Raw genomic sequence first — 22343 nt, 5'->3', positions numbered from 1 at the left:
CCTAGGTCTGGGGTGCCCATAGATCTGGGGTGGCCTCGGGGCTGCGCTGTCCCCGGTTGGGGTTTCCCCGGGTCCGAGGACGTCCCGGCTATGTGGTGTCCCTGGCGCTGTGGGCATGGGCACTCCCTTCTGTGCCCTACCACTGGGGACAGCAGAGAAGTCCTGGTACCCGAGGTGGGAGGTGGTGGGCAGCCAGGGTGGGACTGAGGGCCTGGGTGTGCCCAGGAAAGCTGAGCCCAAGCCAGTGGCAGCCTGCCCGGCCCTTTCCTCCCACTTCTACTTCTCCAGGGGCCCCGTGCCCACGTGTGCGTGGCCGGGATGGCTCTCCAGGGCTCAGGGCAGATGCTGGGCCACCCGTGAGAGAGGGAAGACTGGGTCCTCCTGAACCACTGCTGTGCACCCCCTCCCAGCCCCTGTCCCAGGCCCTAAGCCAGCTTGAGTTGCTACTTGAAGGGGGCCTTGAATGCCCACAGGCTCCAAGTCTAGAAGTGGCTGCAGGTTGGCTGGGGAGGGCAGGGACCTTGACCACCTGATCCTTTTTGTCCTGTGCCGCCCACATGGTCCCCACCAGGGCACAAGTCTGTTGTTTCCCCGAGCTTCTGTCTGGCACACCATGGAGATAGGACACTTGGTACTTGGCCTAGGAGCAGACCCCTGACTGTTGGCCAGAGCCCTCACCCTGTACCCACAAGACCCCTGCCCCTCCACACCTGAGGCCCAGCTCTTGCCGAATGTCCCTGACCCTCCAGACCAAACAACAACCCTAGGTCCCAGCCCCAGGAACTCTCTGGATGATCAGGAATCTGGGAATCGCACCACACCCCACTCCTGTATTGCTGGGGCTTTGAGCGAGAGCAGAGCAGAGCTCTCAGAGGGGCCGCCTGGCACACAAGACCATTCTGCCCTCCACCTTCCGAGCCACCCCTACTCTGGCCCCTCCAGTGCTACCTCCCCGCTTTCCACAGCCTGGTCACTAGTGCCAGACCCCAGCTCCTCCTCCAGGCAGCTGCCCTGACTGTCCAGCCCAGTGGGCCTCCCCACTCCAACCCATCCTTTGCCCTCCTCCCATTACCCTGTGGGGTCGGGTCTCCCACATTTCTCACAGCCCCTGCAGGGCAGAGCCCACAGGGCAAGAAGGGACTCAGCCAGGACAGGGAGGCCAGGCTGAAGCGAGGGGCCAGTCTCCCTTGGCACTGGAGTGGACACCAGGCAACTCTGCTCTAGTCTACACTGGAGTTGGGGATCCAGTCATAAGGCGGCTGCAAAGTACAGGTTGAAGGCCTGAACCCTTATCGCTCCTGTTTATGGCTCCAACCTCAGCCTGGGAAGGGGAAAATCTCTGAACAGGGAAGTGAAAAAGGAAAGAAAACTCAGTGTTTGGAGGAGGAAGTGTGTCCCAGGGCGCCTGCCAGGCCTTCCCTTCCCGCCCAGTACAGCAGACCTGGGACTCCTCCCTGGGCGCAGCACAGGGTGGGGGAGGGGACCCATCAAGGGTCTGGGCCAGGGATGTGGCAGGCATAGCCCAGCCAGGCCAGGTCTGTGGCACGGGCTGCTGAGAGGGACAGTCCAGGGACCCCTGGAAGAGCGGGACAGTGCCAACCATAAACCACTTCCATTGACATGAGCCCAGGAAGAGGGGGAGCCCCCAGCTCTCCAGGGACAAAGGTGACTCCTAGCACTGCAGGGCACTGGCCACCTGCTCCTGAAGGCCCTGCTTGGCCACAGGCCCCTTGCTTCTGCCCCCACTGCCAGCTGTCCCGAGCCTCTGACCCTGAAGACCAACCTTAGTAGACATGGGCCTTAGGAGACATGGCTGCAACGAGGTCAGGCTACCTTTTCCAGAACAAAACAATGGCCCTTGTGGGCTGCCCAGGCCGGGACCATGCCAGAGGATGGAGTTCTTGGGGAAGTTTACTCCTATATCCGGGTACACAGAGACGCGCGGCTAGGGCCTCAGTTTCCTCACCTCACAGAGGAAGCTGACAACTCGGCCCAGTGTGCAGGGGAAGTGGGAGGATGGGGCTGGGCTGGGGAGGGCAGCTGTGCCTCCCAACTGGACACCGTCTTTCCCAGAGCCCTTGGGTCCCAGGAGCATTTCCGGGAGGGAGGAAGCAGTAGAGCGGTCAAAGTGGCGGGAGACCTGTGCAAGAGGCCACACCTCCCCTCAGTGCCCGATCTGAGAGCAGGCAGGGGAGGTGACCGGTGATGGGCCTCACATCGGGGCTGCAGCACCATCACAGGCCTGGAGCCTGCCACCACCTGCCCTGGCTGGTGACTAAAGGGAGCCTGGCCTTCTCCACGAAGGTTTTCCTCTCCACCACCTGACCGCCCGACACAGATGGGCTTTTCCTGCATGCAGGAGTACTGCAGCATGTACTGACTCCCACGCCTTAACTCACTGTGGAGGAAGAAACTTTTAATCTCCCCACCACATGTACGGGTGTTTGGGGTTTTATTTTGCTTTGCTTTGCTTTGCTTTTAAATTTTTTGAACAGATAAAACAGGTAGAAAGAATAGTATCATGAACATACAAATACCCACTTCCTAGGGTTGACAAGTGTTAACATTTGACAATTAATTTTTGCATTATTTGCTTTTTTGGCTAGAGCACATTAAGGTCAATTATAAACATCCTGACCTTTTATACCAAGTTATTTCAAGATGCATATCTAAAACCAAAAGACATCTCCCTGCTTAACTGCGATACTATCGTGGCACCTAACAAAAGTCAGAGACAGGTTTCCTTCCTGTCTAATATTCAGTGTCCCCCAAGTCTGTGCCTGAGAGCTGCAGCTCACAAGCATCCCCTCCTGTGTGGCTCAGGATGGGAGGATCCGTATCTCCCCGGAAGTGCCTCCTCCTGTCTAACTGCAGATCAGTTCTTCCTGCACAGCAGGTCTCCAGGGAGAGGGGTCACCAGCCAGTTTTGGTGCCCTGAGGATGCACAACCTTGGGCTTCTATGCTGGTGCCTGACATCGCGGGTGCCCCCACCCCAGCATTGCCCAGACACTGTTTGTAAATGGGATCCTATAAACCCCACTCCCGGAGATGCCCAGGAAACGTTCAAGGGCAGAGGACTTAAATCAAGGACTTAGCCCAAATGGCTTTGAGTCCCCGAGGGAACCTTCGAGCAGCACCCTGAGTTGGGAACAGGCGGAAGGTCTTTGCTCAGACCCTGCAGGTGATGATGAGAGCCTCTGTGCCAGTACCACTAGGGCTCTGGGGAGTTCTGCTCCTGGTCCGGGCCTGTGCCCTGCAGCTCCTGATCATCCTCACCGCACATGAACATGCAAGCACGCCCCAGTTCTCTTGCTTTTCCACACACACACAGCTCAGACTTCCCCCAGGGAGGGATGTGGTTTGCAAAAGCTGGTTTGCACAGTGGGGAGGCTTTGGGCTGTGGGCAAAGGGATGTAAAATATATAGAAGGAAAGAGCAAGCAGATGCTGCAGGAGTGAGAGGAACAAGGAGACCTAGGTCTGCGCCGGAGCCTGCCTGGGTGTGCACAGAGCATTCAGCAGGGGCTGGCCGGGGCTTTGGCAGGCACCCCTCACCCTCGGAGGCAGTCTTTGCTGCCAGGCTTTGTCCTTCACATGTGTCCTTCAACACAGTCTTAGCAGTGAGTGGCACTCTGATTGCCCCCATTTTACAGATGAGGTTGGGGATGTTGTCACCCAGCAGGAAGTGACCATCTTGTTCTGGAACCTGTGGTCTGAAATGGGCTCCACCAGGCCAAAAGGCACTGCTTCTTGCAGAGGGGCTGTGGCCGCCACCCCTGCTCTCCCATTTCAGGGCAGTTTTTAATTAGCAGACTGCACAAATGTGAAATGACGGCCCTGAATTGTCAGGATCGCATGAGGGTGTGGCCACTGCCCAGACCACATCATTGTGTGTTCCTGTCGCCCTGGCGGGCTCCTTGTGCCCTTTCACAGTAAAGACGCAATTTTTTTCTCAGCTTCTTCGTGAGCCCTCTGCAAAGTAGTGAGCCTTTTTCTCCTCTCGGTGACCTCTGGGCTCTGTGTGTGATCTGTCTCATCTCCCAGCCTCCCTGGCCCCTCCTATCTTGCCCTTTTCTCTCCTCAGCACCTTCTTTCCTCTCCCTCTTGCCTCAGCCACTACATCTTTGTGCCTTTGGTCATATTGCTTGCTTTCTGCAGCCTGTTTCCCTTTGCCTCTGTTCCCCAAGATTTCAGGTAGGGGGAGACTTCAGTAGATCTTAGGGGGTGATGGTTCTGTCCAGGCCTGGAAAGATGGGCCCACTCCTGGGCATCCTGACCCTGCTCCCCACGCCCTGGCCTCCCCTTCTGGTCCCAGGCAGGGATACGGCCATCTCCTTGGACAGCCTCAGAAGCGCAGGTCACCCTTGGTGGCCCCCAGTGCTGGGCAGTCTGCAGACAGGAAGTTCCTTCCCTGGAGTCCCCTGATTGACGCTCCCACCAGACTTGAGCTTCCCTAGACCACACCACCTGCATGGGCGTCTTTGCTAAGTGTGCATCTCCTGTCCTGCTTCAAATGTTGAGGCCCCTGTAGCCCAAGAGTCAAAGCTCACTCTTTGAAATTGGCGCTGAAGTCCTTTTCAATCCCATCTCTGCCATATCTCCCAGTGCCCCCAGAATTCCTTGTTGCAGCTGCACCAGGCTTTCTGCAAGGGGTAGGGTAGGAATCAAGGCACCTCCATGAGTGTGCACACCCCGCTCTCACTTTGCATGGTGCTCTTACCCCACCTTTCCCTGCTTAACCTTAACATCCTCCATGACCCTCTTTCACTCACCCTGCATGAAGCCCACCCTCTAACCACATCCCATTTTTCTGTGATGGGTAGACTCGTCTTTGGCCAGGGAATTTTCCAATGCTCTGTGTGTGCCTGGAGTCCAGAGGGATAATGAGGATGTTTAGAAAAAGGAAGTAAGTGGGAGAGGAAGTCCAAAGTCTGCCTGAATTCCTCTGTGATAAGGGCTAGAGGGAGCTGCCCTGGCCCTGGCCCTCAAAGGACAATGATTGACCAGATGGCCCAAGGCAAGGCTGTGGAAAAGAGTTGATGCTATCCAGACCAGAGGTCAGAGATGTAGTCCCATCTGGGAATGTGCTCAGGTCCTTCTGTGGGTCTCCGTTTCCTCTATCCTTCTCCAGATGGGTCTTGTCACATGACAGAGTCATCTTCTAGACCACCCCCAACTCGACACAGAGACGCCCCAGGCTCCTGGATCATCCTGGGGACTCCTATGCCCAGCCTGCTGTCCTCTCCCAGCTGCCTCTCAGGAAGGGCTCTGTAGCTGTGTCACTAGAGGAGCAAAGTTGGCTGGAGAAGTTGACCCTATGTTCTTCCATCCTCAGAGAGCAGCAGGCAGGAGCTGCTGGGACCCCTAGGTCCCCACAGCAATTGGAAAAGAAATATTATTCAGCAAAGTGCATGGCTATAGCCTCAGCTTCAGGGGGCCCAGGAAGAAAGGGCATCCGTTTTCCATACCCCACAAGGCTAGACACTTTGGGTTTCAAGGATGGAAAATTCAACTCGCTCAAGCCATGAATAGATATTGGCTCATGCTGTGGGACACAGTGCTGATTGCAGGCACAGCTGCATCCAGGGGCCTCGCTTTCTCCATCTGTACCCTACCTTTAGTTACTTGGCCTTCATTATCGTGTTCCACTTGTCAACAAAATGGTGGCAGAAACTCCATCCAGTCAGTGGCAAAAGCACTCTCTTGCTGATAGCCTAATCCCAAGTCCCAGGAGTGAGCGTTCTAGGTCTGTGTAGCCTGACTCAGACGACATACCAAGTAGTGTGGCCAGGAGTGCTCTGACTTAGGTCTCTGTCACATGTCAGTCCCCTGGAAGAGAGTTCATGAAGCCTCAGGTTCTACTGGCAGGGAAGGAAGTTGCTTCCAGGATAGCGATGGGGATGTAGCACAGAAGAGAGAAAAGGATGGCAGGAGATGCGAACGACAGATGCCCACTACCTCCTTCCTGCTTTTGTGTTGCCCTGGGCAGCAGGTTAGGAGGGGCAGGAGCATCAGGAGAATGGGAAGGGGCCAGAGGCACAAAGATCCCTATTGCTGGTGGGTGGCAGAGCTGGGAAGGCACCTGGGGAGACACGTGCTCTACGACAAGCGAGGCAGCCCTGTGACGGGACACAAGTCAGGGTGGCCAGGGCCCAGGTTCCTCTCTCAGAGGCCACCTCTGGGATCCACTTGATCACCCTGTCCCCACACCTGAGGATGAGTCAGCCACAGCTCCTTTCCACTGCAGCATCATGAGCATTTCCTTATGGAAAGAGGACCCGCAGGTGCCACGTTCCTTTAAGTCCTCTGTGTTTTCTTTCATTAGTTACCCAAGTAACTGTGCTCTGCTCCATGATAAGTACATGTGGCTTCCAATATGACAAGCTTTAAAGGACTTACCAGCTTGTGACTTTACTCCATTTGGCCAGTAAAAGTAATGGTCCAATGGATCCGCCGCCTGCCTTGCAAGCACAAGATACAAAAAAAAAAAAAAAAAAAAAAAAAAACTAATAGTCCAAGATACAACCCATGTGTGCTTGTAGGTTCTGGACCAGTGACACACAGTGGGTGGGGGTCTGCATGCTGGGAAAGTCCAAAGGGTATCCTGGACAAAGAGGCCTTCCTTAGGCCTGGCCAAGTCAGCCATGGTGCAAGGTGCATGTGGTGAAGTTGGATTCCAGGTGATCCAAGAGGCAACGGGCTCCACAAAGCCTTTGGTGTGGGATGAGGGAGCTCTTTTGGTGGAAGAGGCTCAGCTGTATGACCTTTTAGGCAGCTGCCCACACTCAGCTTGGACCCGTCTGCCTCAATGGCGATGCAGAGCTCACTGCTACCTGTGGTGGACACTCGGGTCAAGGTGCTGTGTACTCTGGTTCCTGCAGGCCAGGAGGAGACCCTTTAAATGAAGGAAATGAGAGGGAGCCTTCCACCTATGCTCTTTCCCCAGACTCATTTCAAGAAACATTCAAGTAAGCTGTGGAGGTGGTTGAGGTCCATTTTTCCTACAGAGAAACAGGCCCAGGGAGACAAAGACCTTGTCCTAGGATAGGAAGAGCAACTTGAAGGACACCCTGAGAACCTCTGGTTCTGGAAAGGTCTTGCTGAGTTCTCACTTCAGGCCCGAATGGGGACTATACCATTTTCTGCCCCAGGCATAGGTGAGGAAACTGATGCAGAGCTGCCACTTTCCTACAGTCAAAGAGACAGGCAGAAGCTGCCACCAGCCCACTGTTCCTCCACCCACCCTTTCCACCCAAGAGCTCTCAAGACCTGGCTGTGTTTGCTTTCTCCTAGATGGCCATCACACACGTTCCCCCCAATGCCATCGTGTCTTGTCACATGTTGTGGCTCACCCTACCCTACTCCCTCGACAGGCCAGGGGTGGGCAGGGCAGATGCTAGGGCTGTTCCATCCTCCTTTCCACCTGGAGGCAGAGGAGGTCTGGTGGATCTTGAGACTTCCTAAGGGGGCCTGTTACTTTCTTGAGCCTCCTGACCTTCAGTAGATCTGGAGTAAGTTGAGTTATTGGGAAGCTCAGAGGATGCAGGGGAAGTTTGGCCAGGAAGGGTTTGAGTCCCCTCTTCGTTTTGGTGAGCAAGGGGCTGACACAGGATCCCAGGATAGGTACAAGGCTGGACAGGCAGCAGATTCCTGGATTCTGCCCAGAAGTGGCCCAAGGACTGGAGGCTGGAATCCAGCTCCCCATAGCAGGATGGCACTAGGTGGTCCACACATCAAGAGAAACCAGGCAAGGACAGGGAACCCAAGCCATGCTGGAGACAGGCAGAGTCCAGCGGGCCAGCTCAGGAGCGGCCCTCGCATCCCTGTCCAGTGGCGGCTATCCACAGAGTCATGGTTATCATAGTAGCAGCACTGAGAGGAAGCCACTAGGAAGCATGACAGTGCCCTCAAACAACGCAGCCTGGGGGCTGTGCACCACAGAGTGGTTACACCCAGTCAGGATCAGGGCGCAGTGGGCTGGATGGGATGCAGTTTGGGGCTAGGGTTGGGGTTCAGTCTGAGCTGGATGAGCTGCAGCCTGCCGTTGAAGTCATGTTTGGGATTCAGTGGGGTTGAGCGGACTGCAGCCTGGCGTTGGTGTGAGGATTCAGCCTGGGTTGCAGTTGGATGGGCTGTAGTCTGGGGCTGATGGGAGTTCCGCCTGGAAGTCAGATCCCCCAGGGTAGGAGCAGCTTCCATCCGCCCTGGCCCCGTTCCTGGTATGGACGTAAGCTGACCGTCGACTGCCTGATGAGCCCCTGCTCTGTCCCCTCCATCTCCAGGGCAGCTGGGCAGCTGGACTGCAGCAGGAATGTGACTACGTGCAGCAGATCGAGAGGGAGCAGCAGGAGTGCCTAGAGGAGGCTCAAGTGGAGAATGAGACTACAGGTGAGAGCCACGGAGGACGGGTTCAGACCCCACAGTGCCTGTGCCACCTCGGGCAGGGGCCCTTCACCCCCGCTGGTCAGGTGGGGTGCCTGGGGCTGACTGCACCCAGAGCGACAGGGTGGTGAGAGCGGTTTCCGCAGACAGCAGACTCCCAGCCCTCCATGCCCGCCTTCCATGCACCACCCCAGGGCTTGGGTCCCAGGCATCAGCTGAGAGGTCGCAAGACCCTGGGTTCTGTCACGCCCCCTCTGCTTTCGGGATCCTGGAAAAGTGGAGGTGATGCCCAGGACACGAGCCCAGGGCTACATGGGAACTCAGAGCCATCGTGGCTCTGCGGAGGGAGAAGGGAGAGCAGGCTGGTCCAGGAGGTTCTGGGAGGAAGCAGGCCCTGCTCCATCTTCCTACCACGCAGCACCCAGAGGATGGGGAGTGACCTCCAGGGCCTCACGCTGCTCCCAGCCAGACATGCCCTCAGCAGGCTGGGGAGCAGCAGAAGAGGTGGCCAGCGGCCCCACCCTGGCAGCAGGGCCATCGCCCCAGATGGCAGCACCCTCCACCGGGGCAGGCAGCCGGGCCCAGGCCAGGTTAGGAATGGGGGCGGGTGGAGAAGCGGAGGGAGGTGGGGGCCGAGGTCAGAGGCCCGAGGTCGGAGATGGGCATGAGGACAGGAGAGGGGCAGCAGGTCAGGGCCTCCCCCATCCTGGTCGGCTCCCCAGGACTGGGTGGCAGTCAGGTAACAGCCTCTCCTGAAATGTCACACACCCCTTACATCTGTGGCTCCCCGGCTCCCTGCCACCTCTTCAGGGCCACAGCTCTATGTCCTGCCCGAGTCCCTCTTCCTGGCTCTGGTGCCAGGCCCTCTGTTTCCTGTAGCCCTCAGTGATAGATGCGGCCTCGCAGATGGGTCCCTAGGCAGGGTGGCCCCTGACTTGGGGGCCCGAGACTGAGGTCTGTGTGCCCCCTCTCCTCCATTCTGCAGGGCAGGAGCAGGCTGGGGACATCGGACAGACCCTGGGCTCCCATGGCAGCCCCTTCCGGCCCAAGCCGGGCCACCTCGTGATCCCAGTGAGGTCACTCCTGGCACTTGTGCTGGTTCAGTGCCAACACCCTGCTTTCAGCAGCAGCCTGGACGGCAGGGGGTGGGGGGCAGGCATGGGTCTGCTGGCTGCTGGGACCTGTGAAACCTGGGGTGACACCCAGTGGGTGCTCCTGGCTTGTGTCCAACTGAGTGTCTCTGCGAGCTGAGGTGTGTCTGTGTCCAGTGTCTGCCGGGCATGCTGTGTCCCCAGGCGTCGTCTCTGGGTGTCTGTCAGGCAGGACATGCAGGGAACACGGTGTGTCTAGGACTCAGGCCGGGTCTCTGTGCCCCTCGGCTGTGTGACCTTTCTGCATGCCGTTGGGCCCGTGTGTATCTGCAGCCCCGAGTGCCCAAGGGCAGCACCCCTGTGAGCCTGCGCTTCTGTAGTGAGAGGGACAGGCTCGGGGAGGGCTCTCCTGCTGGAGTCACAGCCCCCAATGGGCACAGAGGGCCATTCCAGGTACCAAGCACTTTCCTGGCTGCTGCCTCCTCCTGCAGGAAGCTGCCACTGCCGATTGGTGGCCGGTCGGCCCCAGCTCCCGCCCTGCTTGCTGACCTGCACCCCGGCCCAGGCCCAGCCTGTTGTGTGGCTGCTCCTCCCCAGGGCCAGGCCCACCTCCTTCCTTCTGTCCCCCTTCAGGGACAAAAGCCCATCCCAAATCCACCTGAGGCTGGGGCTGGCATCCAGAGAATCAGAAGGCCCATGCCTGGTGGGGACCCAGACACAAAAGGAAGCCTACACACGGTACTCATCGTGGGGCATCAGGAGTGCAGTAAACAAAGTCAGGCAGCAGCAAGTGCCCAGAGAAATGCCTGGGGGCTGGTGAATAGGCTGTACCCCTCAGTGAAAGTGTGACCTCTCTGGGTCAAATCCCGGACCTCAGTTTCAACATCTGAGAAATGGGAGGATTAAATAAGCTGCTCATTTAACGAAGCTAGAACAGCACCAGGCCTGTACCCAGGCTGCGCAAGAGACTGCTGGCATTACTAGTAGGGGCCTAGACACAGCAGGATTTGACTGGCTGGGAGGCCCTTCCTGGCAGAACGGAGGAGGGACAGAGGGATCCCACTAAGGCTGGGAGCCAGGTGGGGAGGCCCCAGAATGCAGGTGTGGCCCTGGGCTTCCAGCTGCAGAAGCCACCTGCAAGCACCGCCCACCGCACCTCCACCTGCGCTGTGCCTCCAGTCCGCAAGCCAAGGTTCTTCCCCAAGGCGCACAGCCCTCCACGCCTCTTCCCAGGCCTCTGCCTTGGGAACTGGTGAACCTTCGGACCTGGGCTGGGCTGGGCTTGGCCCAGCTGGCGTTGACTTTGGCTCTGGGGTTGGGTTTCCTGAGCAAATCTATGGGCCTGGCAGGGCTGCAGAGGGGCCATTAAGCTTCCCCGGGGAGGAGGCCTGGAGGAGTCCAGTCCCTCAGGGCCACTGGGGTGCTGGAGAGGCAGAGCCACAGTGTAGGCATCTGCCCGGGCCCCTGCAAGGCCCAGAGCTCCCTGGCGGAGGTCACAGCCTGACCCCCATCACTGCTTAGTCTCACCGAGCTGCGGACACTCGGGTCGTTTTCAGGTTATGCAAAGATACCCAAGAACTGGCTGTAGCCCAGTACGCTCGTCAGCCCACCAGACCTAACATCTCCTTTTGTAACAGGCATTTTCTAATGCTGCCTTTACAGTGACAAAATGAAATTCAGAAAACACACATATAGATCTTCTTAAAAACTGACGGTCTATAATAGGCCCCCTTGGGATAAGTCTTGCTCCTGGGTGTGGAATCACAGCCTTGTTTGTGTCTGCAGAGTGGAATCTGTCCGCATCGTGGAAATGTTTAGAGCTGCTGCTGCTAATTTTGCAATAGGAATTTTGAAATCAAAACGTCAGTTTTCTAACAAATCATGCAACTGAAGGCTACTCCTTGTGATGCCAAAAGAAAATGATGTTCTAGCTGTAATGTAAAAGAAGAAATGGTCAGGGCTGGGGATTTAGCTCAGTGGTGCTGCCACCTGCCTTGCAAGCACAAGGTCCCGAGTTCACCCCAGTACCTATCAAAACGTCAGTTTTCTAACAAATCATGCAACTGAAGGCTACTCCTTGTGATGCCAAAAGAAAATGATGTTCTAGCTGTAATGTAAAAGAAGAAATGGTCAGGGCTGGGGATTTAGCTCAGTGGTGCTGCCACCTGCCTTGCAAGCACAAGGTCCCGAGTTCAATCCCCAGTACCAAAAAAGAAAAAAGAAAAGAAACAGTTATAAAAGTGATCTATATATGTTCAGTCATGACTGCACGGGAGATAAAGGAGACAGTCTGAAGGTTGTACCTATAAATATAAACGCCAGGAGTGTGAGCACCATAAAGGAAGATTGATGTGTACAGGTGCCTGTAGCCGTGACTCAGATATCCCAGCCAGCCTGGCTGTTGGGACATGATTTTCCAAAACACAGAACAGTTCTTGCTAAAGTTCTGGACACGCTGTCTCTTCACCCAGCACTGCATCCCTGTGAGAGCCCCACATGTGTCCAGCCTGGGCAGTGAACACCTTGGGATGGAAAGAGCGAGAGCCCAAGGGCCCCACACTGCCAAAGGTGTCCACGGACACAAAGGCACAGGGGCCCCCTATGACACAACTCCTCGCTGTGCCCACCCTGGCCTGGCATCCCGGTGCCGGCCCCATCGCTGTAAAACGAGACCCCTCCTGTGCTCACAACACCACAGAAGGAGCCTGGCAGAGGAGCTAGAAAGGACTGCTGTGGGCTCTGTCCCCGCAGACCTGCTGACCAGCGTGTCCTCTTCCTCCACTTCACAGGCTGCGGCAAGATGTGGGACAACCTCACCTGCTGGCCGGCCACCCCACGAGGCCAAGTGGTCATCCTGGCCTGTCCCCTCATCTTCAAGCTCTTCTCCCCCATGCAAGGTGAGAGTCCCGGGCAGAAGGCGGGGTGCTGGGTGGGGACATGGGCCAGAGGTGCTGGAGCCACCCAGGGGCTCCCTGGCAGAGGAGGTGATGGTGCTGGGTATTTGGAGGACTTCTGGGCTTTGATTAGCTCCTCACCTGAAGATAAGCCTGTGGGAAGGACTCGCCAAATATTTGCTCAGCAATTGATAGCTGGCTGACTGACAGGCACTTAGTGAGCGTTAGACTGGCTGGCCCTCAGGATTCAGCCTTGCTGCCTGGAGCCAAAGCTGTGGGGGACCCTTGAGAGGTACAGCTGCTTCCACCCCTTGCTGTCTCACACCCCAGGGCTGGGCGGCTCCAACATGAGACCCCATGCCGCCACCCTCCCCTGCTCCATGGAAGAGGCACCTGTGAGCCACGGGCACCAGGCTGGGCACCATGAGGGGCCTCGAAGTGGCCACTGCCTGCCTGCTGGGGGCCAGGCCCTTGGTCCGGGGGACAATCAAAGGGTGTGGGAGGCACCGGGAGTGCTGCAGGGGGACCACACAGGCAGGTGTCAGAGGTGACACTGCCGAGGGCCAAGACCTGGAGGGCACCAGAGGCCTCAGGACCCGGGGAAGGTGGGTGGAGTGTGGCTGGGCAGAGCTGGGGCCACCAGCGGAGAACCTGGGGCTGCGTCCTGGTCCACTCAGAAGCCACGCGGGTGTGCACAGAAACTGTTGCACTTTGGGCTTGGCTTGTGGTGGACAGTGCTGTGCTGGCTCTGAGGGAGAACTGGGGTGGGGGGTGACTCCTCGTCGCCTAACACCTGGGAAGGTGGCTTCGAGGAGGAAAGTTTACTGGGGCCCCGACTGGCTGCTGCTTCCAAGCAGAAGTCGTCCTGGTGGACAGGTATGGGGAGGAAGGGTGCAGAAAGGGGGAAAAGCAGAAAGGGGCAGGGAGAAGCCATGTCCCTCCAGCTGCCCCAGGACCTGCTCCATCTGGTTAGCCCCGCCCCCTCAGCCCTGTGACCTATGACCCCATTGGTGGGTTCATCCACTGAGGAAGAGCCCTCCCAGCAAGCCCCAGGAGGCCCAGCAGCTAAGGCCAGGCCTTCCACACCAGGAGTCTTCGAGCCTGAGTAGTGGCACAAGCTTCTACTCTCACCTGCTGGGGAGGCTGGAACAGGAGGATCTAGAGTTTGAGATCGGCCTGAGCAACTCAGTGAGACCCTGTCTCAAAAGAAATATTTTAAAAGGTCCAGGGATGTAGCTCATAAGTAGAGCACTTGCCTAGCATGTGAGGACCTGGGCTTCAATTCCCAGCATTGGTTAAAGACAGAAAAATGTCTTGTGGGACATGGAGGTTCCATCCTAGCAGGAGGACTGAGGAGGAGCAGGGTGGGGGCTGGGGTGACTTGGGGTGGCCCCCGATGTGTTTCCAGTGTCCCACAGGTGCTCTGGTCCCCTCCCTGAGCCCCAGTTCCCTGTCTGTGAAGCAGGGCTGGGGTGACCAGATGGCCGCAGAGGGTGGGCGTGCGCAGGCTAAGGCTGCACCTGAGAACTGGACTCCAGCCCACCCTCAGGCTGGCCTGAGGCTGTGGGGTGCTCCTCAGGAAAAAGGGTGCTCCCTCAAGCAGAGCCCTGGTCAGCACAGCACACCTGGGGCCGGCTGAGCGCGAAGCTGTCATCAGTCAGATGCCTTTGTGCAGTGGACAACCTGAGAGGCTGTACTCGGGCCTAGTTCTGAAAATGAGTGAGAAATAGTGGCTTGGGGCCGAATGTGTTTTCCTGCGTAACTAGACGACAACGAAGGTGGGGCAAGTGCCCTAAAACCCCAAATCGGGAAGTCTGTAGGGTGGGGTGGGAACAGTGCCAGCCCCAGCGCTTCCCCTGTGGGGAACAGGATGGCGTGCCCGGGAAGGGCCTGGCTCTGCAGGAAGCTGAGAAAGCTCATGGTGGGAAGAATCCAGGGGCAGAGGGAGCCGCCTGGTGAGCAGGATGAGACCTGGAGGAGGGCGGCGGACACGGCCTCCCTCCCAGCTGGAGCCCCCGTCCTTCAGCTGTGGCGCTTTTATCTTCAGATACCTAAAGGGACGCATTTAAACAAGTAGAAGCACCACGCTGGCCGTAAAGCAAGAGACCGTGTTAGCCATGCTTGCGGGGCACATGGGAGACGCCAGGCCCTCACCGCCCAGTCCTGAGGCTGTGAACGGGGGGCCCCGTGCCAAGCTCAGAAGCCTGCCCTTGCTGCCTGGGGTGGGGCACCCCAGTCAGGCCTGGGCCAGAAGCGTCCCCCCACTACCGTGGTGGAAGAGGACCCGTCCAGGGTGACGAGAGGGTGGGGTGTTAGGAAGAGGGGCTGCTGGGGGAGCAGAAGAGAGGAGAGAGAGGAGTCCAGAGAGGGCAGGAGCTGTTTTCACTGAGCATGCGACCCCGCCCACCTGCCTGTGCCCTGCAGGCACTGAGCCACTGCTTCCCAGGGTCCCCTCAGGAGCTGCTCCCTGAGGCTGGCCTGGACAGAGGCCAGCCTCTGAGTTGACCCCTGAGCCCTCCCACCGCCCCAGGGCAGCCAGGGCCCGCTGTCAGGAGCCCAGAAGGACATGGGTCAGGCCAGCAGGGTCTGTGTACCGGGCCGGCAGCTCCCTTGACCACGTTCCGTGGTGACATGGCCTCTCCCTCGCCTAGCACAGGACCCAGGCCCAGATCTGCTCAGAATGGGGCTTCAGTACCCAGCTTCAAGGCCAGTGCCTTGGGGCTCGGCCCCCTTTTCTACTCGCCCAGGCCTGGGGAGGGGTCCCTAGAAGAATCAGGGCCCAAATGGGAGGCACCCGGGCAGCTGCAGGGCCTCAGTGAGCAAGCAGGGCCATCCCTGTGCTGCAGCCACAGCCCCAGTCCTGCCTGTCCTGGCCCTGGCTAGCCTCGAGGCCTATGGTGTGGCTCCCACGTTGGTGCCTTTTAAGGCAAGGCCACTGCCCGGACTCCTCACACCAACGTATTAGGGGTCCCCAGCCATTCCCTCTGCTCTCTCCGGGACACCTAAGCCCCAGAAGCCACGGCCCTGCCTGCCTGAGGAGCAACTCAGCCTGGAGAGCAGGGCGCAGCTGAGGGCGTGACACGGACCAGTTTGTGTTGCACTTGGCATCAGCTTCCACTGGTACAGGCCTTAGTGTCCACTTCGATGCTATCCCCAGGTGTCCCAAGGCGCCTTGAGTCAGGGCCACTGGGGCCTCACAACCCCCGGTTGGAGGAGTCAGGCCAGGTCCTCTGCCTGCTGCCCAGCATAGGGAGAGCCACACGCTGTCCCCACACCAGGCCTGGGCCTCCTCCTGCCCCAGCCTCTGTCCCCTGCCCCCTCCCCACCCAGGCCGCAACGTGAGTCGCAGCTGCACCGCCGAGGGCTGGACTCAGCTGGAGCCTGGACCCTACCCCACCGCCTGCGGCCTGGATGATGAAGCGTCCAGTCTGGATGAGGTGGGCACTGTGCCCCTGCCCTGCCCAGCCCTTGGGGACTATCCAGGACAGCTGCCCAGAGCAGCAGACGCAGATGCTGCCCAGGAGCCAGGCCACCGCTCCTCACTGCGGCCTGGGGTGCAGGGTGGGAGGGGAAATTGAGGTTCAGATGTCCAGCATCAGGTGAGGCAGGGTGCAGGGCTGATGTCCCCGACAGGTGTCTCTGAAGGTGTCTCTGAAGGGTGTGGCTTGCGGACGAGGTAGGGGGCGCTAGGCGAGTGCAGCCTCAGCTGGGAGCCCTTCAGCGGCCCGTGTCCGTGTTCATGACACCGGCCAGCCCCAAGGGAGCCCCGTCTCCTCGGGGACCTCCAAGCCTGTGGCCTTGATTCCTCTGACTCCGCCAGGTGGGAGCGAGAGGGGAGGGGCGCACATGACCCGGGGATGGGAAGAGGGGACAAGCGGAAAGCCTCGGGGGCCAGGATGGTGCTGCCTTCTCCGGGAAGGCCAGACTGCCTCCCGGAGCCCCTTCTCCGGGAAGGCCAGACTGCCTCCCGGAGCCCCAAAGGGAAAGAGCCCCAGCGTCTCCTTGTACATCCTGCAGCCCGGCATCCCCCAGCCACACAGGAGCAGCAGTCTCAGCCCAGGGCTGGCACAGAAGGGGCACAGAGGGGAGGGCTGCCCCGGGTGACTCATCACTGGCCAGGGCAGAGGGGTTGCCCCACCCCCAGGACACAGTCCTGTCCCATCCCTGGGCAGTGGAGCTGCTCTGGGCCGCAGAGTCCCCCTCAAGGGCAGGGCCAGTGCAGCATCTGAGCTGAGCCCCTACCCAAGACCTCGCCGTGCCCTCCAGCAGCAGCAGACCCTGTTCTATAACTCAGTGAAGACCGGCTACACCATTGGCTACAGCCTGTCCCTTGCTACCCTCCTGGTGGCCACGGCTATCTTGAGCCTGTTCAGGTGAGGCTGAGTCCAGGACCTGGTCTGTATCCCTCCCCAGGGTGGGCACAGCCTGGCCAGCCTTCCCTGCCCCTCTGCCAGAGTCTCTGGATGGGGGGTGAGTCAGAGTGCCTCGGGGCTGCCCTGGAGGAGGGTGGTGCTGGCGGGGTGGGTTTGAGGCCCCTGTGCTCAGCTGTGCTGCCCCTAGGAAGCTGCACTGCACCCGGAACTACATCCACACCCACCTCTTCGTCTCCTTCGTCCTGCGGGCCGCTGCTGTCTTCATCAAGGACCAGGCCCTGTACCACAATGGGGAGTCGGACCAATGCTCCCAGGGCTCGGTGAGGCTCTAGCCCCACCTGTTTCTTCTGGATTCCTCCTGTCCCTGCTTCTCCTCCCGTGGCATCTTCCCTCCTCTCTCTAAGAAGCCTCGGCCATCAGAGTGCTGGCATGCTGGTGGACCTGGCTGCCGTCATGCTGCCTCTGTTGCTGCATTTCCGTGAGGCCTCCTTGCCTCAGTTTCCCCATCCGTTCGAGCTCTCCCTGTCCTGCTCCCCACCCTGACCCTCTGCAGCCTGGCTCCGCCCACCGCGCGCCTCTGCTCCTCACCCCTCCGTTGCATCTGCCAGACCAGGCCACCCTGGGCAGGAGGATGAGGCGCCCAGGGGCTCTCGCAGGTGTCCCCGGGCTGGGACAGAGAGTGCCAGGCCAGCCTGCGGCCAAGCGTTCACCACGTTCTTGGTGACCCCAGCGCGCAGCCACGTGGGTAGAGTCTGGGACTTCTTTAGGGCGTGGACCCACAGCCCCACACTTGTTGGGGGGATTGGGGAGGTGGTGTCCCTTTCTCTCCCCAGCAGCTCTGACGCTTTTCTCAGGGAACTGGGCTATGACAGAGCCGAGGCTGCTGTCCTGGGGCCCAGCGGGTGCTCACGCGCACGCGCACGCACACGCACACGCACACATGCACACACGCACACGCACCTCGGCTTCCTGTTGGAGAGGCGCTGCGGGTACGTGGGTAGAGTCTGGGACTTCTTTAGGGCGTGGACCCACAGCCCCACACTTGTTGGGGGGATTGGGGAGGTGGTGTCCCTTTCTCTCCCCAGCAGCTCTGACGCTTTTCTCAGGGAACTGGGCTATGACAGAGCCGAGGCTGCTGTCCTGGGGCCCAGCGGGTGCTCACGCGCACGCGCACGCACACGCACACGCACACGCACACATGCACACACGCACACGCACCTCGGCTTCCTGTTGTAGAGCAGAGCTGCGGGGAGAGAGGGAGGGAAGGAAGCCCACCTGTGGTGGGGAAAGCTGTAGAAGGACTTCCCAGGCCTGGGAGGGCAGAGCACACTGCTATGGAGGAAGCAAGGGCTGAGCCTGTGCCCTAGGTTCCAGGACAGAAGCAGAGGCCTGCTGAGAGACACAGTTCAAACCCCGGCTTCCAGGCATCCGCGCTCCGTGTGCCTGGCCTTCCCTCGAGCTGCTGTCCTCACCTGCCGGGACACTGCTCTTCCCTGGCTCCTGTGGCCCTTCCCTGACGGCCCCTTCCCTCTTCTCCTCTCCCCTCTTCTCTGCCTGGCCTCCTGCCATCCTCCCTTCTGGGCACAGCTCGGCCCACACCCACAGCCGGGATCCGCAGCCAGCCCCTCCCCTCGAGCGTCGGCCGCTCCCAGCCTAATGGAATCAGCGTAGTGGATGAAGGCGGGGGCCGAGAGGATGGGCAGGTTGACTGGTGCCCAGCAGGTGGAAGGAGAGAGGAGGGCTAGACAGAGGACGGCAGTGGCAGCTGGGGCGGGCAGCAGACGCGGGGAGAGGCGAGTGGTGAGGGGAGAGTGGACGGGTCCCAGGAAGGTGAACGGGTGCGGGGTGGCTGTGGGCAGTAGCAGACAGGAGCAGGTTGGTGGCGAATGTCGTGTGGTAGATGGACACATAATTAAAACACATCTGGTAAGCTAAACATCAGGGATCATGGGGAAACCTGGGGTCATGGGGGGGCTGGAGGCATGGGGTCCCCACCCCAGCAAGCCCTCTCCCCCGCAGGTGGGCTGCAAGGCGGCCGTGGTCTTCTTCCAGTACTGCGTCATGGCCAACTTCTTCTGGCTGCTGGTGGAGGGGCTGTACCTGCACACCCTGCTGGCCGTGTCCTTCTTCTCTGAGCGGAAGTACTTCTGGGGGTACATTCTCATCGGCTGGGGTATGGTACCCGGGAGGGCTGCCAGGCTGGGGACAGAAGGGAAGGGCCTGGGCGCCCCCAGGGGAGGTACCCCCATCTTTGGTCCTGCTGGTGATAAACGTCCCTGGGGCGGGACCCTGGGCAGGGCCTAAGGCTGCTCTGCAAGTGGACCCAGAACAGCCCTCCCTTTCCCTGCAAGGAGCCCCTCGAAGTTAGCAAGGGCTGTGCTCTGGGGCCGTATCCACCACCTCTCAAAACAGCGTCTCTGTCCAGTGAGCACCCCAAGCAACTGCACCTGGCAGTCCTGAAAGCTCGCTCTTCCTCCCCCCCCCCGTTCTTTCTCCTGAAATGCCCCTCTGCCTGCTCTGGTGCCCTCTTCTCTTCTCTCTTGCCCCTTCGGCCCCGGCAGGGGTGCCCAGCACATTCATCATGGTGTGGACTGTCATCAGGATCCACTTTGAAGATGACGGGTGAGTGGTCACCCTGCCCCTCCCCCGGCTGCCAGCACCGGGCCTGGCCCTGGGGGAGGGGACACCTGGTGGAGCCCAGGGAGGAGTGGGGAGTTGGCGGAACACCTGGCCCTGGCTAAGGACAGGCTCTCCCCACCGGCCTGCAGGTGCTGGGACACCATCAACTCATCCCTGTGGTGGATCATCAAGGCCCCGATCCTCGCCTCCATCTTGGTGAGTTCCCGTGGAGATGGGGGAAACTGAGGCCCTTCGGGACCTGGACCTGAGCGACACAGCTGGGACTGGGCTTCCCTCCAGCCCGTGCCACCAGAGTTACTCCTCGAGTGACCAGAGTGGGGCCGGTCCCGGGGGACCTGCCTGAGGGGCAGCAGCGAGGGGGCACACAGCCAGGGCCGACACCCCAGAACCTCTGCCCACACCCCAGGTGAACTTCGTCCTGTTCGTCTGCATCATCCGGATCCTGGTGCAGAAGCTGCGGCCCCCGGACATCAGGAAGAACGACAGCAGCCCCTACTCGTGAGTATGGCCCAGGCCCGCGCTCCATCCCTCTCCGAGTCACCCCACATCCTCTCCCAGGCCCCACCCGAGCCTCCAGAGTCACCAGAAGCCGCAGTGCCCTCCTGCCTCGGCCCCCACAAGCCTGCACTGTGTGCCCATCCCTGGCACAGAAAAGGGGTGCAGTAAACGGACTCTGATGATACCCTGGGGGCCCTATGCTCCCTGTAACAGCCATGGCACCCCAGTTCCTGTGCCCAGCCCATGCCCTAACCCCTCCACACCGTCCCTGGAACCGACCCCATCCACAGAGGACACCGGCAGCCACAGGTCTGCAGAGTGGGCGGGGCAGGCTGGAGAGAGGCGGGTTGGAGGTACAGGGGTCTGGAGGTGGGGCCGGAGCCCCCAGGGAAGCCTTTCAGCCAGGGAGCCTCGGCCTGGCCCTCCTTGGAGAACAGGCAGGTCTGAGTTCCAGCGGGGCTGTCACGCGCCAGCTTGATTTAGGATTCTATTCTGGAATCCTGGGATTCTCAGATGAGATGCAGCTCACATTCTCTCCGCCCACACGACAGCAGAGGGAGCGTCCCTTCCACTGGAGGAGGGGGCCGAGGCCTGCACCCCACCTGTGCACCCTCTTCCTCAGCTCCCCCACCTGATGCTCAGCCGGACTGTAATCTGCAGCAAGGGCCCGGGCTGGTCATCACCAGGCCAGCGGGCATGAACTGGGCAGGGAACGGCTGGCAGCAGACAGAGGGGAGCTGGGGCTGCACTCCATGGGGAGGGCTGTGGGCTCCCACTCGCTCCGCTGTGAGCCTCAGTTAAGGAAAGCCTCCATCTGCTGGCTGCACAGTGCGTGGGATAGGTTTGTGCCAGGAGAAGTGGGCAGCGCTCAGGATCCTGGCATGGCTGGGAGCCAGGCCTAGGAATGGGGTGGCAGGAGGAGGCTGAGGTTCCTCAGCCCGGAGCTTGGCATGGGGCCTCACGCCCAGGCTGGTGATGCCCCTGCCCAGACCTCCTGGGCTCACACGGAGTGGACCAGCTCGGAGTTAGCTGCCCAGGACAGAGCCACGACGAGCTCTGTCCACAGAGGAGAGTGCAGAGTGCACACTGCTGCTTCTGGGCACAGGCTGGGAAGCTGGAGCCGGCCCGTGGCACCTGGGCGTGGGCATGGGGGGGCATGTCCTGGAGAAGCAGGCACAGAAGAAAAGCCAGGGACCTAGGGTGGTGCTGCCAGTCCCAGGCTCCCTGGTGACCGGGCACAACTTGGGCACTCGCCGCCCACTCTCCAGGTGGCCTGGGGTGGGGTCAGTGCCCAACTGGAGAGACCCCACCCAGGGAGGAGCTGGCCCCCGCAAGGTGGCCCGGGTAGCACCCTGAGCCTTGAGCTTCCCACGGGCCAGGTCTGCAACAGGACAAGTGGGCACTGACCCAGGGTTCAGAAGGGAAATTGAGACCAGGAGAGGAGCCAGGGTCTCAGTGCCTGGGAACAACTGCCTGGCGGCTGAAACACATCCTGAGCTGTCCTCTCAGGAAGGGCTCACAGGGCGGTCTCCATCTGTCCGGGAGGCTGAGCACAGGGCAGTGATGCTGTGGCCACTGCAGGAGCCAGAGCAGGCCAGGTGTGCGGGGCAGGTGGTATGGCCTGCACACTCAGCCCACGGTTCCCGTCCCCAGGAGGCTGGCCAAGTCCACGCTGCTGCTGATCCCCCTGTTCGGTGTACACTATATCATGTTTGCCTTCTTCCCCGACAACTTCAAGGCCGAGGTGAAGATGGTCTTTGAGCTCGTTGTGGGGTCTTTCCAGGTAGGTGCTGGGGCCAGGACATGGCTCGTCCCCCTGCAGGGAGCTGTCCTGGCCGGCCGCATGCTGGCTGGGGCTTCACTGTAACAAGTATTGACCGCGCACTTCCTTGGCGCCTGGGGTTTGCGTCCTCACCTGTCCTGTGCCTTCCTCCCAGGGCTTTGTGGTGGCCGTCCTCTACTGCTTCCTCAATGGTGAGGTGAGCCCCTCCTGGGTTGCGGGGTGTGTGTGAGCAGGGGTGGGTGACGCCCTACTTCCCCGGTATGTTGTCCCATTTCAACCGAGCCTGCTCACAAACGCAGCTCTCCAAGGACACCCCAGGCCTGCCGCCTCGGAATCTGACAGCCCTGATGTGGGCAGTGGGGCAGATGCTGGTTAGGGCTGTGTGCATGTCGGGGTGGGGTGGCTGGGAGCCGGAAAGATGGGTGGGTGGGAAGAGTGGGGTACAGCCCCCAGGCCGCATCCCCACCTCGGGGACCAGCCCAGGCTGACTGCACCGCCCACGGCAGCACCTGGGTCTCTCGGGTTAGTCTTAGACCCCGGCTCAGCAGGAGGCGGAACCGGAAGGAGCGGCGCTGACCCACTCCCTCTCCAGGTGCAGGCAGAGCTGCGGCGGAAGTGGCGGCGCTGGCACCTTCAGGGCATGCTGGGCTGGACCCCCAACTCGCAGCCGGCTTGGGGCGGC

The 22343-nt window shown here is 60.2% G+C and overlaps 1 protein-coding gene across 1 annotated transcript in view; it reads left to right on the top strand.

Annotated features, from left to right (window-relative positions):
• Positions 1-8221: 8221 nt before the first annotated feature.
• Vipr1 (vasoactive intestinal peptide receptor 1) overlaps positions 8222-22343 on the top strand; it is a 14922-nt gene continuing 800 nt past the window's right edge. The window contains exons 1-13 of the mRNA XM_019207480.1: positions 8222-8227; positions 8283-8388; positions 12263-12370; positions 15698-15804; positions 16634-16740; positions 16928-17060; positions 18760-18913; positions 19302-19362; positions 19509-19575; positions 19787-19878; positions 21532-21661; positions 21816-21857; positions 22254-22341. Coding sequence (XP_019063025.1) covers positions 8222-8227; positions 8283-8388; positions 12263-12370; positions 15698-15804; positions 16634-16740; positions 16928-17060; positions 18760-18913; positions 19302-19362; positions 19509-19575; positions 19787-19878; positions 21532-21661; positions 21816-21857; positions 22254-22341 — 1201 coding nt within the window. The remainder of the gene's footprint in view (positions 8228-8282; positions 8389-12262; positions 12371-15697; positions 15805-16633; positions 16741-16927; positions 17061-18759; positions 18914-19301; positions 19363-19508; positions 19576-19786; positions 19879-21531; positions 21662-21815; positions 21858-22253; positions 22342-22343) is intronic.

Source organism: Fukomys damarensis, unplaced genomic scaffold (genome assembly GCF_012274545.1).
Source record: "Fukomys damarensis isolate Sample0158 unplaced genomic scaffold, DMR_v1.0_HiC HiC_scaffold_12, whole genome shotgun sequence".
Taxonomy (NCBI): domain Eukaryota; kingdom Metazoa; phylum Chordata; class Mammalia; order Rodentia; family Bathyergidae; genus Fukomys; species Fukomys damarensis.
Note: the sequence above shows the minus strand (reverse complement) of the source record. Positions and strands in the feature narration are given on the sequence as shown.